The sequence below is a fragment of the Sphaerodactylus townsendi genome, linkage group LG05 (genome assembly GCF_021028975.2).
Source record: "Sphaerodactylus townsendi isolate TG3544 linkage group LG05, MPM_Stown_v2.3, whole genome shotgun sequence".
Classification (NCBI taxonomy): domain Eukaryota; kingdom Metazoa; phylum Chordata; class Lepidosauria; order Squamata; family Sphaerodactylidae; genus Sphaerodactylus; species Sphaerodactylus townsendi.
In genome coordinates, this window is record NC_059429.1 from 25,839,084 (window position 1) to 25,857,246 (window position 18,163).

The 18,163-nt window shown below is 45.6% G+C and overlaps 1 protein-coding gene across 2 annotated transcripts in view; it reads right to left on the reverse strand.

Annotated features, from left to right (window-relative positions):
- Window positions 1–18,163, reverse strand: part of TNR (tenascin R) — a 550,455-nt gene that overhangs the window by 15,712 nt on the left and 516,580 nt on the right. For both annotated transcript variants that reach the window (XM_048497976.1, XM_048497975.1), the window contains exons 15-19: window positions 13,359–13,478; window positions 12,424–12,567; window positions 12,196–12,326; window positions 7,776–7,908; window positions 1,338–1,489 (exon numbers count right to left, since the gene is read on the reverse strand). In XM_048497976.1, coding sequence (XP_048353933.1) covers window positions 1,338–1,489; window positions 7,776–7,908; window positions 12,196–12,326; window positions 12,424–12,567; window positions 13,359–13,478 — 680 coding nt within the window. The remainder of the gene's footprint in view (window positions 1–1,337; window positions 1,490–7,775; window positions 7,909–12,195; window positions 12,327–12,423; window positions 12,568–13,358; window positions 13,479–18,163) is intronic.

Genomic DNA, 18,163 nt, shown 5'->3' on the forward strand with positions numbered 1-18,163 from the left:
TCAGATCCGATCCCATGCTGCGCCTCACGCTTCTTTTCATCCTTTGTCAATAAAACGGTTTGGCTATGGCCAAAATTTTAACCCACAGACAAGAGTGTTGTGTCGTTATTATGGTTAGGCACTCTGAGCAGTACCAGTCCCACCCTCGGGTAGCAAAAACACAACAGCACCAATTAAATCCATCAGCAGTCCTTATAAACTATAATTAGCTTCCACTTAACTCAAAAGCTCTATGGATCAGAAAGGTTTCACGGACCTTGAAGGCAAGCAAGAGTCTAAGTGAGCCTCTGTCAGGGGGGCATTCCACAACCTAGGGAGCAGGCAGCCAAAGAGATCCTGTCATGAATGTCCACCTGTCAAACCTGAGATGGTTGGTGGTGGTTGGAGAGACACTCCTGTTGTTGTTTACCTGAGCATCAGGGCACGTTCACAGGAGGATAAACAATCTTTAAACTTGGTTCCAGGTTTTTAAAAATTATAATTTAGGGGCTTTTGTTTAAGGGGAAAAAAAAGATCAAAACAAGCACTTTGATCTGGATCAGGTAACAAAGTGGCAACCACTGAAGATGAAAGAAAGAACAGTGGTATTGTTTCACATAAAGGTCTGCAGTTAATATTTTGACATTTCCCAATCACTCTTCAACCCCATATAGAGTGCACATTAGAACACTAAACTGGGCATTATCAAAGCATGAGTGACAGTGACCAAATTCTCAGATAACATGTAGCTAGTGTACCAACCTAAGCTGGTACAAAATATACTAAATCCGGATGTCCAGGCCTGTAACCAACCATGGTTTCACGGAAGACACATGGACAGCCCCTTACAAGTTCCAAAAAGAATATTCCTGGAGTCACGGGACTCCCATGGAGGAGTTGAAGTGTGCACTCGCCTCCCACTCAATTACGCTCAGAGATTTGAATCTGAAAGACTCCGACGAGAGAGCGGAACCACAAAAGATTTCAATTCTAGCCACTCAAAATTGACAACTTTTCAAATAAGGCTTTTTTTTAAAGTCGGGGACACGATAAGGAAAATTATTTACCTGGGGGCAGATAACAGAACATTGGGACTGTCTCTAGTAAATGGAAACAGTCAGGAGAACGCGTTATTGACTGTCATGAAGCGGTGGAGAGAACTATTGATTTAGGTCGGTGTTTGGAGCACCTGGGCGGCTGCAGTATAAATACTACTCTGTTTTTTTTACTCCACCTTGTGGTTTGAGCTGTGAGGTCCTGGAGTGCCTTTTAGCAATCTTGAATGAATGAACTAACTCCATGAAAGCCTGAAAGAAAAGCAGGGACCCTGAAAAGGATAGCTTTTTATGTGCACTTACAATCCATCCACCCCCGTCCGTTGTCATATCACAATACACTTGCACTCTCTGGCTGAGATCTCCATTGAGAAAGATGGTGTACACGCCGCTCAATGTGTCGCCATTCATCAAATGCTGGGCACAGTCCTGGGGATTCATAAACACACGGCCTCCTACAAAATTAGGGCAGTAACATATCAGAAGGGCAATTACAGCACTGTTTACTTATTGTATTGGCAGATACATTTGTACACAGTAAAGTCAAGAATGTAAGAGGAAAGCTGTACCCTGCAAATTCACCAACTAAACATCTGAAAGATTAGTCCTGATAAATGGATCCAAAGTGTACTTCTGGTGTTTGGCTCCACCTGAGGAAAAGGCACGCAGCTATGGAGCAACTTGCACATGCCTTAAATTAAGAAAGATCATTGGTCTACCTTGTCCAGGGTCATTTGACTGGCAGCTAATAGAAGAAGAAGAAGAAGAAGAAGAAGAAGAAGAAGAAGAAGAAGAAGAAGAAGAAGAAGAAGAAGAAGAAGAAGAAGCAGAAGAAGAAGCAGAAGAAGAAGCAGAAGAAGAAGCAGAAGAAGAAGCAGAAGCAGAAGAAGAGTTTGGATTTATATCCCCCCTTTCTCTCCTGCAGGAGACTCAAAGGGGCTGACAATCTTCTTGCCCTTCCCCCCCCTCACAACAAATACCCTGTGAGGCAGGTGGGGTTGAGAGAGCTCCAAGAAGCTGTGACTAGCCCAAGGTCACCCAGCTGGCATGTGTGGGAGTGTACAGGCTAATCTGAATTCCCCAGATAAGCCTCCACAGCTCAGGCGAGTTCAGTGCTAGTATAGATCTCTTTCCCATCCACTTTGATTCTGGACCCCGGTTACAGAACACAGAGGTCTATAAATATTTGTCATTTTTTTATGCTGAAATACCTTGGTTGGATAGTTAGAAAACTGCCATCACTGGATCATAGTTGCCTTACAGCACAGGTGTCAAACTCGCGGCCCTCCAGATGTTATGGACTACAGTTCCCATCATCCCCTGCCAGCATGCTGTAGTCCATAACATCTGTAGTCCATAATATCTGGAGGGCTGCAAGTTTGACACTTATGTCTCACAGCAAACTATACATGATGCTGGAATTCTTTGACTGGAACTCTCAGAGGAGTTATGTAGCGCAACTGCCCCGCCTCCACCAACTCTACCTCCTCCAAATCCAATGTGCATTGTTCTCTCTAAGCCTATATTTAGAGTCAAATAGCACATGTGGAGTTCCAGTCATGGAAATCTGGCATCAAATATAGTTTTATTATACTAGTGGTCTCGGAAAAGAGATGCTGATGAATGATCTGGGAACCTTCTGACCAGTGTTTGACCCTTGGTGATGAAACCAACATTTTTCTTGTACATGTGAATTATATAAAGCATCAATCCATCATTATTGGGCAGGGTTCAGAGGCACACAATTCGCTCCCCCCCCCCCTCCTGGAGTTCTTTTTAACTGGAGATGCTGGGGACTGTGGATGTGAAGCTCAACCTCTTCCGTTGAGCCAAGAGCTTGATACGTAGCAGGCTAATTTGTTTATAAAATATGTATGCTGCTTCTCCAAAGATCAGTTTGAGGTAGCTCACAAGTAAAAACAATGCAGTAAATTCATAAAAATGAATAAATCATCAATATGAATAACAACCTATTAAAGAGTCCCCCTCCCCTACTGTTGTGCTCTATAAAAACCTATTAAAGAGTCCCCCTTCCCTACTGTGGTGCTCTATAAAAAAACTTAGGATTGTGTGGAGACTGTCCCATCTTACTTTCCTCTTGTAGGTAGCAGCTCAATGACAGGCCAGCATTAAAGAGGGAGGCTGGAGCTCACAGCTGAGAAAAATTCCTATTTTTGTATTTTGCTGCATCCACCTTATTGATTTTCCCAATGTGGACTAGACAGCCAAGAGGTGGTATATTGGTGGGAAACTGTTGTGTGGGATAGAAAAGCAGGAAGGGATTGAATCCATGGGCATGTAGATGGATACTGAACGCAGGTTGATCACCTGCTACAAATCCATACACACAAGTTAGAGCTCTTCCAATCTGGCATAGTCCACCACACCTTCCCCCCACAACATGATCCAAAAAAATCACCAGAAGGCACAACAGAATTATGCCTGGTTCTTCTTATGCTTCCCTACTTAGTGTATGAAAACTAGCCAGAATTTTTTTTCAGTCATTGCATCTGTTAATGTAGACAGAGTTTTTCCCCTTCCTTTCTCCCTTTGATGGATGACTTGTTTTCACCCTTACACATAATTGCCTAAGGGATGGAATGTCCAACGACAAACCCCCCAGCCAATGGTTGTGCAGGACTCACAACATTCCATCCGTCCCCACCCACCTTTCCCCAACCCAGAAGCCTCACCCACCCCAAACAATATGGACTGCAATCCTGGAGGGGAGGGGGTCCCCCTCGCTCCCTGAGTCCATTGTATTTTAATTTAACATGCGCTTTAGTGCTAATAAGTTCTATAATTTGGCTGTGTGCAGTCCACAGTTCTCAGATCATACCACACAACTGCAGAAAATTATACTGAGGGCAGTTTCCAACAGCCACAGAATTCCAGTTTTCATTTTACCAAAAAACCCACACATTTCTTGCCCTGAATGGTGTCAAAATACCTTTTGCAGTATATAGGTCATAACACCTGTAGGTACAAGTAGTAAGTACAAGTCTCTTTTGAAATCTCAGAAATCAACAAGGGAATGTGCACCAATTTAAGTGATTACAGGGCAGGGGGTTGTTGCTTTGTAAACCATTTGACTCGTGAAATAGATATAAAATAACCAAATACATTGGAGCGTGCTTGATTTTCATACCCCATTTAGGGTCACGGTAACTTTTCATCTTGGGACAGCATTCTGATTTTTCTTATCGCAAAGTGTACATAACCTTGTTCATTAAAACAACAGAGTCCTGTGCCTCCTTAAGAACCATCTGATGGACGGGTGACTGATTTCTCAGGTCTCAGAGCATCACAGGACTCTTTATTTCCTTTACAACAACAGACTAAGATGGCTGCTCCTTTGGAACAAGCATTATGCACAGAATCTCGTTTTCACCATTTCTGTGTCTTTGAGATTTGTTCCAGCAAGGGACTTATTTCAGTTTCATGACATCCAAACAGCTCCCCCCCCCCGCCCCCGCGTGCTCCACAGGGACTACTTGTTTCAATTTATATTCATACTTTAAAAAACTTCAAACAGGCCTTGGAAGGCTAGGGCAGCAGAACGACGTTTCTTTTGTGTCACTTGTACCACAATTCCCAGAGAACCTTCCGTACATGTAAACAACAAAGGAAAGGCAGTCATTAACATGATGGAAGGAACGAAAGGCTCTTGTTATGTTCCCCTGTCAACGTGAGCAGGCACTTCCAATGTGCAGCTGGGGATTTTCCCCCCTCTTTTGTTAATCACACCCTATTGTTCTCTTGGAAAGCATTACTAGAATGAAACGAGAGGCATGTCTTGATTTTGTAGCTTTCTTAGGAGAGGAGAAGTTGGGGGCAGCCAGGGCATAACGGACGTGGTCCTTCCAGAGATGGGCCACAGTCTGGGAAATAGAGAATAGCAGCCCAATCCATGGTGAGGAGGGGGGAGGGGAGCAGCAGACAGGGACAGCATAGCACAGGTTTGTCATCTCCATACTGGTTCTCCGAGGCATAGCAAGGCAAAATAAAAACTAAACTTAACCTAAGGACATAAGAAAGAGCCTGCTGGATCAGACTGGAGTCCATCTAGTCCAGCACTCTGCTACTCGCAGTGGCCCACCAGATACCTTTGGGAGCTCACATGCAGGATGTGAAAGCAATGGCCTGCTGCTGCTGCTGCTGCTCCTGAGCACCTGGTCTGCTAACGCATTTGCAATCTCAGATCAAGGAGGATCAAGATTGGTAGTTATAAATGGACTTCTCCTCCATAAATCTGTCCAAGCCCGTTTTAAAGCTAAATCTGTCCAAGCCCCTTTTAAACCTGCCATGCTGAAAGGGCCCCTATCCAGCCCAGTGGGCTATGCCTGCCTTTTTTACTGGTGTATGTCAACATCAAAAGGGTTGTTCCTGGATTCACCCCCAGGAATGCCCTCATTGGTGCTGGTGCTGGCTCCTGTGGTGGAGGAGTGATGGTGGCTGGGTGATGCAGAACCATGCAGCTCTGGTGGCAGCATAAGTGGTCCCTGCAGGTGTGTAAGGGAGGCTTACACTGTGTGGCAATGACACTGACACTGTGGTCATGCCCCCCCCCCCCGCCCAGATTGCATTGTTCAAGTACATCAGACAACACTTTTGATTATGTTTTGCCATCAGGGAACCATCCCTACATTGACTTCTCAGCCATTGAATCCCTGTATCCCTTCTGGAACTCCTTTATTCTGGACACTGTATAAATTAGAACAAGGATACAACTAGAGATGTGTGTGTGTGAGAGAGAGAGCTCTACAGGAGCCATTATGTACCAATGTTCAAAAAGTCTTCATGATAGTCCCAAAGTCTTCAAGGAGAAAATCTGAAGAAGAGATTCTGCTTTGTGGTTCTACCTTCAGGCATCTAGAAAAGTGAGCTCTGACTCATGAAAGCTGATGGTGGAATACATTCCTTTATTCTCTAAGGTCCTTAGGACTCCTGTATTATGTTGCTGCTATAGATTAACAGCTGTGGTTGTTAACTGAGAGGCATTTAAAAAACCTTTTCATGCACTTCAATGAAGAATATATTTGTAGTGGGTTCAAAGGCAGCCCTCCTAGCTTCTCTTAAACAATAATCTAAGGAATAGAACAGTGGTGGCGAACCTTTGGCACTCCAGATGTTATGGACTACAATTCCCATCAGCCCCTGCCAGCATGGCCAATTGGCCATGCTGGAAGGGGCTGATGGGAATTGTAGTCCATAACATCTGGAGTGCCAAAGGTTCGCCACCATGGGAATAGAACATCCAAGGACTAACCTGAAGCCAAGGGGTAGGTTGGACTCATGAAGTGTGTCCTGCCCCCTCATTGGCTGCAATGTCACCTCCCTGCATTCCATCCCTTAGCAGTCCTGATCCTGGGCATCCCCGCTAGAGTCCATTTTTTTATGCCATAAAATGGGCTTGGCTGCTAGTTCCGTATAAAACACCAAGGGAGCGATTTCAGTCCTGAAAAGGATGGACAGCTCCTTTCTGCCTCATTTCCCCCCCCCTCTCTTTTGAACAACCAAGGAACAAGCTTAATTGGATTCAGCAATCCTCTTAAGCATTCCTTTCTGAGTAAGTGATTCCACACTGGGTGTCCTCTGGCGCTGCCCACAGTTTTCAAGTGTTCACACAAGTTCATTCTCTGCAAGAGAGATCTTTGGTTCCTAAATACCCGCTCCTCCTAAATGCACCGAGAGCTTGGCGTTTCAACAATTTTGCTGCATAAACTAATCTAAAACAGTAACACAAAAGGAAATGCTCAGCAGCAATGGTTGATGTTGATTTACCAAAAAAAGAGGAGTGCTCTATCAGCCAGGAGCAGATGTTTGGCACTCAAATATTTGGAAAGAACAGTTCATTTTCTGGGACTCCTGCAGAGTGAGTTACACACTGCAAAGGAGCGGCTGCCACCCAAAATCTCTCTCATTCGTCAACATGCCCCCTCCAAAGTCTAGCTTAAGATATTCCTGATATGATAAGTTTTTTGACCTCCCTCCACATCACTGACCCCTGCTGGTAAGGCAGGCATGAAGTAGGCTGTACTAGTTGTTATGAACAGGAGAGCAGAGGCGTAGCTGGGCCAAACTGCGCCTGGTGCGCAGGGTGTTTTTTCCACTCCCCATGGCCTCCCCACAGCGCCCCGCCCCCCTGCAGCGCCCCCCCTCTGCAGCATACCCTGCCCACCCCCCTTCCCACACTTACCTACGTTTCTTTTCTATTTCTGGTACTTTTTGAGGCTGAAAAAAGCGGCCTCTTCACAGTTCAGGGGAAAAACTGTGTCTCAGGCCCCTTCTGCAGTTGCAGAGTTACACACTTTCAATCCACTTTCAATGCACTTTGCAGCTGGATTTTACTGCGCGGAACAGCAAAATCCATTTGCAAACAATTGTGAAAGTGGATTGAAAGTTCATTATTCGGTATGGGTGGAAGAGGCCTCAGTGTAACTTAGATCACAGTATTGTTGGGAAGACAAAATGGACAGAAGAAACATGCATGCCACTCAAAAGGGTGGGTGGGATGAAATTCACTAAACAGCATTATGTATTTCATGTGTGAAGAGTAAGTGTTTCTTACGCTGGACTCATTAAGCTGAATCAGCTCTGGCATCAGGGCTTCCATTGTGCCCACCCCCCTTTGACATGAAAAGATCATGTCCTGGAGAAGCCTCAACAAAAAGCCTTTGTAGCCAAAGACAACCAGGGAAGATCACTCAAGAGCCAACAGGACTGCTGTCCTGCCCTTACCTGTTGTGAAGACAGTGGAGGTGAACCCACTTCTGAAAGCATCCTGGGCAGCTTGCAAGCGCACGGTGTACTGTGTGGTTTCAGAGAGCCCTTCTAGGCGGATCCAGGTATCCTCTGCATCTACAATCAGCTCCTGTACACAGGTGACAGCATAAGAAATGGAAATGCACACAGACGAGAGGAGATGGATGCAAAAGATTGGGAAGTGGAATTTGTGTCATCTTCAGAATGCTTACGAAAAAGCGTGACCTACCTTCAATATCTACACCTATCGAGAAACAATCCCAGCCTTGAACTGGTGACCACAGAGAGATAAGGCAGGGGTTTAGCCAGCGGGCACCAATCAAAGGAGGGAGAGACAAGGAAACAAGACATGCCAGCATGGCACAGCGGTGAAGAGCGGTGGACTCTTAACGTGGAGGACTGGATTTGATTCCTCACTCATCCACATGAAGCCTGTTGGGCAACCTTGGGTTAGTCACGGTTCTTCAGAACTCTCTCAGCCCCACCTGCCTCACCTACCTGTCTGTTGGGGGTAGCGGAAGGGAAAAGGAGTTCGTGAGCCCCCTTAAGTCTCCTTACTGTTGAGAAAAGTGGGATATAAAAACCAACTCTTTTTCTTCAAGTTTCTTAACTACAATAGGACAGATATATTGTGCTTCCTTGAACCTTCTACAGTATGATCCTAAACAAACTTAGACAAAGAGTAGTAGTAGTAGTAGTAGTAGTAGTAGTAGTAGTAGTAGTAGTAGTAGTAGTAGTAGTAGTAGTTTGGATTTATATCCCACTTTTCTCTCCTATAAGGAGACTCAAGATGGCTTACGAGCTCCTTTCCCTTCCTCTCCCCACAACAGACACCTTGTGGGGCAGGGTGGACTGAGAGAGTTCTGAAGAACTGTGACTAGCCCAAGGTCACCCAGCAGGAATGTAGGAATGTACCCAGCAGGAATGTAGGAAGGTGGAAACACATCTGGTTCACCAGATAAGCCTCTGCCACTCAGGTGGAGGAGTAGGGAATCAAACCCGGTTCTCCAGATTAGAATCCACCTGCTCTTAACCACTACGCCACACTGGCTCTTACACCCTTCTAAGCCCACTGACTGCAATGGTCATGGAAGGGTGAAATTCTGCTTCGGATTGCACTGACGAAGTTTCAAGATCAGGCTTGTTCCAGCAAGGAAACTCCTGTGTTGGTGCAATGTTGGTGCAATGAGACTGTCTCTCCACCACCAGCAGGAGCCAGATTAGACTAGCACATACTTCATATTGTGAAAGTTATACCAAAGAAGTCCATAGCACCATGGGTAGTGGCCACATAGGACCTGTATAGGATTTTGTAATTACTTCCATTTTTCTTAGTATCTTTTTTTCAATATTGGTGCAGCACAGCTCTGCTGGTTCGAGAAACCAGGAGGAAAAGCATTCTTCTTACAAACAGTGCACTGATCTAAAGTATTTTTCCATTGAATTCCTATGCAGAATCACTCCATCTAATCAGTGGACTTAGGCGAGAACATCTCTGCATAGGATTGCACTGTTAGACTCTACGTGAAACACAATATGCCAAATGTTGACTTTTTCAATCTGCGGCAAGGTTTAGAAGCCAGAGAGTTCCTGTCTTAGATATTTTCCATCTATTTAAAGCTGCAATAGTGGCAGCATATATTTTAAAAAGGTTTTTGGCCTGGGAACAGAAGCAACGGTAGCAGCTAGCTGTTACTAAAAACTCGGCAGGCTCCACATGTGTAAAAATGGGCTGCTTTACCACTAGCTCAGAGATCTGATCCAGCAAATGAAATATCTTGGAAGCAACTGTGCTGCTTATAGGTTTCTTCAAATCATACGAATGTTTGCACCTACTTCATACGTGGCAGAGTTCCGCGTCTGAAAATGGCCCATGTAGTCACAATGAATCCATTCAAGGGACAACCTCAGTGCTGTCTTGGCAAATACAGGGTCCCAAAACTTGTATTTGTCCAGACAGCAAAAATACAGTGGGGAGAAAGACGGGCATAGGAAAGATTCAACAGGTAGCAGGAAGGGTGGTCCACCCCAAGTGGTGCTCATGGTTTCTCCCCAGGTTTTTGCCCTGCCACAGGTCAGACTTCTAGTTTCAAAGACTAGGTGGAGCACAATAATAATCAATTAAAATGCATTGAAGGGGGCATACGAAAAAGAGAACCAAAAGGCCATGGAAGGGTAGAGCATGGTTGTCTATACTATAATGTGTTTACAAGCCTCACTGGCCCTACTGAAATGGCTAGATAAGGCTTTACATGATCATTCTCATCTGGGACCATGCAGCTGTTACATGCAATTAGTTGGTCAAAACCAGAGCGGTTGCCATCAATCTACATAGTACTTGGAAACAAAACAAACAAAATGCCCTCATGTTAGGAAATTATTTTATTCTAGACTCATCTCTGTGACCTGTCTAGCCAGCACTGCCTTCAGTTTAAATGGCTTTCATTTGCTCCTGGTAATGTCAGAAAATAGCCAGATCTGATTGGGATGTTATTTTGTCTGATATGGGATCCCTGATTGGCTGGGATTGCTGGAGGGGGAATGAAATGGAGGAAAAAGGTTGCCTAAGCAGCAGGAAGTAAAGTAGAAGGTGACTATAGGGCCCCTTCCACACAAGCAGAATAATGCACTTGTGGAGTTCCCCCTCCTCACCCGGGCCCTTGGGCGGTGTATCCTTCCCTCCTGCCTTAACCTGGGGGTTGGTCTCCCCAGACGATGAGCAGCAGTGGCGTAGGAGGTTAAGAGCTCATGTATCTAATCTGGAGGAACCGGGTTTGATTCCCAGCTCTGCCGCCTGAGCTGTGGAGGCTTATCTGGGGAATTCAGATTAGCCTGTACACTCCCACACACGCCAGCTGGGTGACCTTGGGCTAGTCACAGCTTCTCAGAGCTCTCTCAGCCCCACCCGCCTCACAGGGTGTTTGTTGTGAGGGGGGGAAGGGCAAGGAGATTGTAAGCCCCTTTGAGTCTCCTGCAGGAGAGAAAGGGGGGATATAAATCCAAACTCTTCTTCTTCCCATTAGCCCAAGGGGCCAAGAGACAACCGCGCCCACAAAGCACTGGGTGTACGGGGTAGCCCTCACCCACACCACCCTCCTACTAGTAGGTCTCCCTGCCTCCCTTCCCCCATCTGGCTTGAGAGTTTGCACCCTCCCTCTCCCTTGTTGCTTCACAGGGAGAGGAGTTTCCAGGGGTTTGTCTCTCCCCTGTGGCCTCACAGGGAGAGGTGTTTACTGCTTGTGTGAAAGACTCCCACCCTGTTACTGCACAGGGTGGGGACCAGCCTGAACCGTGGTCGGGGATCTGATAGGGGGTCTGGGCTTCAGGGTTCTCCTCCCTCCTTCCCACTTCCCACCACTGAGCTATCCCCTTCCCTTGGCTGTTCACACCACCACCTACATTCCCTGCTGCTGCGGTAGCTCTTGACTCTCTCTTCCTTATAACTTCCTTATATACCTTCTGCCCTCTCATTCTTCTTCCTCCTCCCAGCTGCTTCTCCAGCCCATCTTCTGCAGCAGCCTCAGCTGTGGGCGGGCGGGCCCTGCCTGGTCTGAGCTGCTCCTCCAGCCTATCACCCTCATTTGGCTTAGCTGTGGGCTTGCTGGGCCTACACCTCCTCTCTTCCCTGCCTTCCCCTCTGAACAAGGCTTCTAAGGCTTCAAGAGGCTCCTCTGCAGCCTTTCCATCTCCTGCTGTGCCAGCCTGCGTGTGACCCAGCGGGCCAAGTCCGGGCACTGCAGCTGAGCCCGGAGAGCACTTTCAATCCACTTTCACAACTATTTGCAAGTGTATTTTGCTATTCTGCACAGTAAAATCCAGCGGCAAAGAGCATTGAAAGTGGATTGAAAGTGCATTATTCTGTTTGTGCGGAAGGGGCCTAAACCTCCCTCCCCCTGAGAAGGACAAGGTTTTTGGGGGACGGAGCAGAGCCTCTCCCCTTCACTACTTCCTTGTCTTATGTTTGCTGAATTTCTTGTTGTGGCACATTCTGATATTCTGCAAACTGAATACACAAGAACTGTTCAAGACGGCATTTTCCTAAATGCAATGAGGCTATATTGTGACTCACTGGTTCACGAAGGTGACTTAATAAAAGGAATAAAACTGTTGGCTACACTACTGTGTTTAGTGTATATTACCTGGTTACCGTAGGCATTGCCTTGCTCCCACTACATTGTTATCTACCTATATAATTCCAGTTTTCGACGCTGTTAACATATGCTTGTTTCAGAATGTTATAATCCTGGTCCTATCATTTTACTGATCAGATATCTTATTCTATTGATCACACTGACTTTGATTGTGTTATTTGACAAAGAAGGACTATAAATAATAAATAAATAAATGTTTAGGCCTGTCAACAAAGGGTTAGAATCATTCCATGATGAAAACTGACCTTGCGGCTTCCATCAGGGGACCGATAAGTCAGGATGTAGTTCTCAATCTCCCCCAAGGGGGGCAGCCACGAAAGGAGGGCACTCCGTCGTGTCACTTCACTTGCGGTCAGATTTGACGGAGGATCCAGAACTGCCAAGGAATTAAAGCAGGCACAGATTTTGGAGATCATTTGCAAATTGTTTTAAACAAGGCAGCCCGCCTAGTGAAAGGAATGCACTATACTTACGGGTGGTAAAATTGGTGAAAATTGTTCTGCTCGTGACGGGCCCGTTGGTGGCATACATGGTGACTCTGTAGCTGGTAGTAGGGAGTAAATTGATAAGTTTGTACTCTTGGCTGCTCCCATCTACTAAAATAGTCTCTCCTGCAACTGAAATGAGAAGATAATGGAATGCAGAGAGCATGAACCATAAGCAGAGCAGAAAGCAGTCAAACAAATTGACACACTAGCACAGCCCAGGGTGAGACCCAATGCTCTGCCCTCTCATCCCAACCATTTTTCCATCATGGACATCCAGGTGAGACAAACAGGAATGCAAGGATGTCTTTCATCCAGACCTATACTTTCTTAGCTCTATGTGGACCACTCTATATCGATCCCCTTGTGTTCTTCTTGCTTCTCCTTTCCCTGTATAACATTATGCATGTGATTGCTAGCTCATAAGCATGGAGTCTATATGTGTAGGAAGCAGTCGTACATAGGCTCTGCCCCCCATGCTGCTTCTTCAAATGTTTCTGAGGACAGGGAAGAAGTCTACACATGTAGACTCTGAGCTCATGAGCTGATGATTGGGTATGGTGGGGGTGCGTGTCAGAGGTGTAGCTCCATGGGGACAGGGGGGTGCGCGACACACTGGGCACACACCCCTGTGTGGGTGTGGCGAGGGCGTTCTGGGGGTGTGGTGGGGGCATTCCGGGGTGGGACTGGGGCATTCCAGGGCAGGGGTGGAGGACGCACCAGTGCACCAGGTGCTTTCCCCCCTTGCTATACCTCTAGTGCGGGTCCAGTTGCTCATTCCCAACCCACCCTGCATCCATTGATTTTAAAACACATAATGTCACATGTCTAGGACTTCCAGCAGCATCAGTTGCTGGTTTTCCATTTCTCCCAGCCTCTCACCGACTGTTCCCTCCATCCCTACAGACCGAGCAGAGACATACCTGTGTGGTGTGTGAGCACGATGACATAATTCTCAACTTCAGCCACAGGCGGTTCCCACTTCAGCAGAGCTTCTGTTGGGGTGATGTTGATGGCAGTTAAGCTGTCTGGATTATCCATGGCTGCAAATGCAAAAAAGCAATGCAAGGGGCTTAGAATCACAGTTGCTCACTTTGCATTTCACTTCAGGAGTCAGGGATCCAAACAAGGATTCGCTACACGTGAATCAAAGGAACCGCCCATGGTTTTGATTAGGAATCCTGCGAATTTTGCTGTGAACTTGTCAGAACAGTTGAACTTACTGTGTTTGACTTTGTCTATCAGACATGAGCCAGTCACTAGTTCTGCTCAGTTTGGCACTAAATGTCTTGAACGCCCGCTGAACAGGTTTACATGGGGTTTTTGCAGAATGGCAGATATGTGACAAGGCTGCCGATTCAGCCATAAACCAAACAGTAGCATTAACTCCCCCCCCCCACAGTGTTTTTAATGACTAATTTGTATGATTTGTGACTGATTCAACTGCCTGTTTAAACAATCGCCTGCTCCATGAAGCAGCAATGCAGTGAGGATGGGGAGGAAGCAAAAATCCACTGGGCTGTGCAAAAGCAAATAAAAATTGGCGGAAAACTGATTGAGGTGTTCTGCTCCGTGAGGTAGGAATAGGCGTGAAGAAGTCAATTAACAGGTAAATCGTTCATCGGAAAAACCAGCAGCCAGTACGCAGCTGGTGAATGGGACATGAGCAAAACCAGCAGGTATTTGAGCTAAATGACACGGAGCAGGGACCTGGTCTTGACTTTGTATGTGGGGGGATTGATTTGGTTATCATACCCAGAGGAGTTCATAACTGAACCACCCCTCTGCACTTCGTTCCCCTCTCTTCATCACTGCATATGATTTTTTTTCAGTCCAGCTCTATTAATGGAAGTGAGCTTGATAAAAAAGTTTAAAGCCAAGGGGAGGGAGGGAGGGAGGGAGGGAGGGAGGGAGGGAGGGAGGGAGAGAGAGAGAGAGAGCGAGAGAGAGAGAGAGAGAGAGAGGGAGGGCTGAGCACTCTTCACCTAGATGCCCCTATTTGTCATATTAAGAAGAAGAGTTGGATTTATATCATCCCTTTCTCTCTTGTAAGGAGACTCAAAGGGACTTACAAACTCCTTTCCCTTCCCCCCTCACAACAAACACATTGTGCGGTAGGTGGGGCTGAGAGAGTTCCAAAGAACTGTGATTAGCCCAAGGTCACCCAGCTGGCATGTGAAAGTACACAAGCTAATCTAGTTCACCAGATAAGTTTTCACAGCTCAACTGGCAGAGCGGGGAATCAAACCTGGTTCTCCAAATTAGAGTGCACCTGCTCTTAACCACTACACTACACTGACTCTCATATTAGAATCAGATACACACACTCATACCTATTCCTTCTTTATATCTGAATGGGAATGGATCAAACACAATGGTCTCCATAATTATCATTAGCGAACAGAAATTCTAACTTCTCTTGGTCTGGCTAATAGTCACAATTAGGCTTGGTCTACCCTAGAAATTTGGTAAATTTTGGATTCGGACTTATTCTGGCATAAAATTATCTGTATGCCTGAATAAGACAAATAACATATTCGGATATACCTGAATATTTGGATCCATCTTGATTTTTTTGGTATTTTTTGGTTTTTTTACATTTTGGCCTGCAGGGGGTGCATTTTTAAAGCTAGCATCACCAAAGGTTTAGGGTATCATCCAGAGACTGTCCTGATGATACCACCTGAGTTTGGTGAAGTGGGGTTCATGGGGGCCAAAGTTATGGACCCCCAAAAGGGGTGCCCCCGTTTCCAATGGGAGCTAACAGGAGATGGGGGGGTACCCTAACCCTGACAGGCACCCCAAGAAATTTGCCCAAGATTCTCTGCTCTGCAGTGCCTTGGCTCCATTGTAGCCAATGGGGAATTTCTGAGCGTGTAAGCAGGCTGCACATTTTTCAAGATAGAGGCACCAGACTTTCAAGGTGGCTCCAGGAGGCCCTCCTGGTAATAGCATCCAGGCTTGGTGAACTTTGCTTCTGGGGGTTCAATTTTATGAACCCCCAAAAAGCTTATTTTGTTTCCCCGCTCCTGAACTTGAAGCCTACTGGCTGAGTTATCTCAGAACTTTCTCAACACATCCCCCTCCCACCGCTCCCAGAAGCAACGTTCACCAAGGCTGGATGCTATTACCAGGCCAAAACATGAAAAACACCAAAAATACCCCCCCTCCCCCAAGCCAGAATACCTTGCAGTTGGATTCGTTCATATTCGGGCAGGACATATTTGGCAGATTTGGCCCGAATATGCCTGAATTCACCCAGATTCGAGCCAAATCAGGTATTTGTTGCACCCAAATCTCCAAGCCTAGTCACAATTTCTCAGTTAAAAACTACATAGTCTCTTAGGGAGATAACGTAAAACCCAAAGGAGTAGCTGTGTTAGTTTGTGGTAGACACATGCTTTGTGGATGGTGGCAGAGGAGCACATGCCTTCAGTGTTCCCTTCAGCTGGCAGATTCTCTCTCTCTCTCTCTCTCTCTCTCTCTCTCTCTCTCTCTCTCTCACTCACTCACTCACTCACTCACTCACTCACTCACTCACACAGATATAGACAGAAGGAGACTAGAGAGGGTAGTTATTAGAAAGAGCGGCCAGAAGCTCAAGCTATAGAGGTGTTATATTAATGTTGCTGAGCATAGATATAAATACGATGCAGACAAAAGAAGATTAAAGATCTGCTCAGCATGGATGTGGACCCCTCTTGACTACTGATGTATTAGCAAAGCGGATGAATCTGAATGGCTCATCTAAATCTGCAAGGAGGAACAAGTGCTTTCTGTTGTGAACTAACCACTCACTCCCAGGTTCCCCTGGATCCAAGTCTGATAGTGGCCCTTTCCACACAACCAAAATAAAACATTTTGATGCAGGAACAAACTCTGAGGTGTTTGTTGGGGAGGGGGAGGGAAAGGAGATTTTAAGCCCCTTTGAGTCTCCTTACAGGAGGGAAAGGGGAAATATAAATCCCAAAACTCTTATTCTCTATGTTTTGTCTGTTTTTTTATTTTGGGGAGCGATATCTTTGAAGGCTTGAGTGCATGACTTATGAAGAATCACTGCACAAGGCTTGAAAGCATTGGAAGCATTGAGGCATGGGAGCCAGGAGAACCAGCTGAGGTCTTTCCTGGGCAGAAAAACATCTGGCCATTGTGATGTATGCCCTGATTACAGTTAGACGATGATGAAGATTTACATCTGTAGCCCACCCTTCCCTTTGTAAACTCAGGACAGCTCCCATCGTAAAACAATACAATAGAATAAAAAAAATCTGCCTAATCTCTGATAAGACTATAAACTCAGTGGCAGAAAAATTCAGAACTCAAGACATTAAAATCTCAACAGCCTACACAGAAAGGTAAGGAAGGAGAGAGTGGTGAAAGAAGGAGGCCACTAGAAGGTCAACCGTTGCTGCCTCAAGCACATGCCTGGTAGTACAGCTCCATCTTACAGGGCCTGCAGAATTGTACCATCTGGCATAGCAGGGAGTGGAAGCTGAAGCAAATACAGTCTAGGGTTTTCTCATATATGTTATTTTTGTCGGTCATGGGCCTGTACTACATCATATTGTCTTTTCCAGACATGTTTTGCTCCCTCTCGTGGTTGATTTGACCTTTCATTGCGGTTTCTTTGGGGGGTTTTTACGAGCACTTTAAAAGCAGAGAAACAGTAATGATGATGAAAGCGACTTCTAGAGGGAACAAAAGATGTGAGGAAAAGAAAAGGAAATCCCGATGCAGGACCAACACATGTCCAACAAAATAACACATGCAGAGGTAACCCTATTGAATTCATGGAAGACGGGAGATTTCATTGGGGGCAGGGACACTTTCCAAATTCACAACCATGGACTGTACTAGCTTACATCAGTTGATGCTTTCTGCGGTGGATTCTGCACGGGCCAAAGTCAGAGGTGTGAGGACTGTAAAAACATAGTTTTGGGGAGGACTTCGCACAGCTACTACTGCTGATGCGAAGCTGCAATGACCTCAATCAATCAATCACGCCTTTATTGGCATAAAATCAAGATAATACAAGCTCATATAAATAAAAGATAAGTTGATTCGAGCAGAGAAACATTTGCACACTCATGTAGATATGATGTACTAATATAGTATAAATAGCGCAGTTAAGAATAATAAAACAGGAATAAATTAACACTTTAAAATGGTTGTCAGGAATAGAGCTACCGTACAAGTTGTATCAGCACTATAGTCTCTGAGAAGAAAACAAATGGCTACAGTAGGGTTAAAAAATTTTCTCGCCGCCAGTAAAGGGTGGATTAATCTAAAACACGCATCTGCATTAATTTGGCATTCTAACAGAACATGGGTAAAAGAGTCAATAGAGCCACGGCAACAGTATCTTTGTTGTTTTGGGATTTGATGATACTTTCCTTTGGTTGAGGCTGATGGAAAACTATTAAAAAGGACTAACATGAAAGCCTGACACTGGTCAATAGGTAAAGTAGATGAAAGGTAATTAGCTATAACTCCATGCTTAGGAAAAATTCCCAAGGCACGAGGAGAACAGACTGGGATTTTTGTTGAACAAAAAGTCTGGCGTTCATGGTCTTTCAGTCTGTCTTTGATTTGGCAGAAAATAAAGTTCTCATTGCTGTTTTGGAGGACAGTTAGATCAATCCCAATACTCCTGATTTTGTTGATAATTACCTTGGACCAGTTGCAAACGTGGTTATCTTTGAGTAGATGTAAGGTAATGTCGTCATCC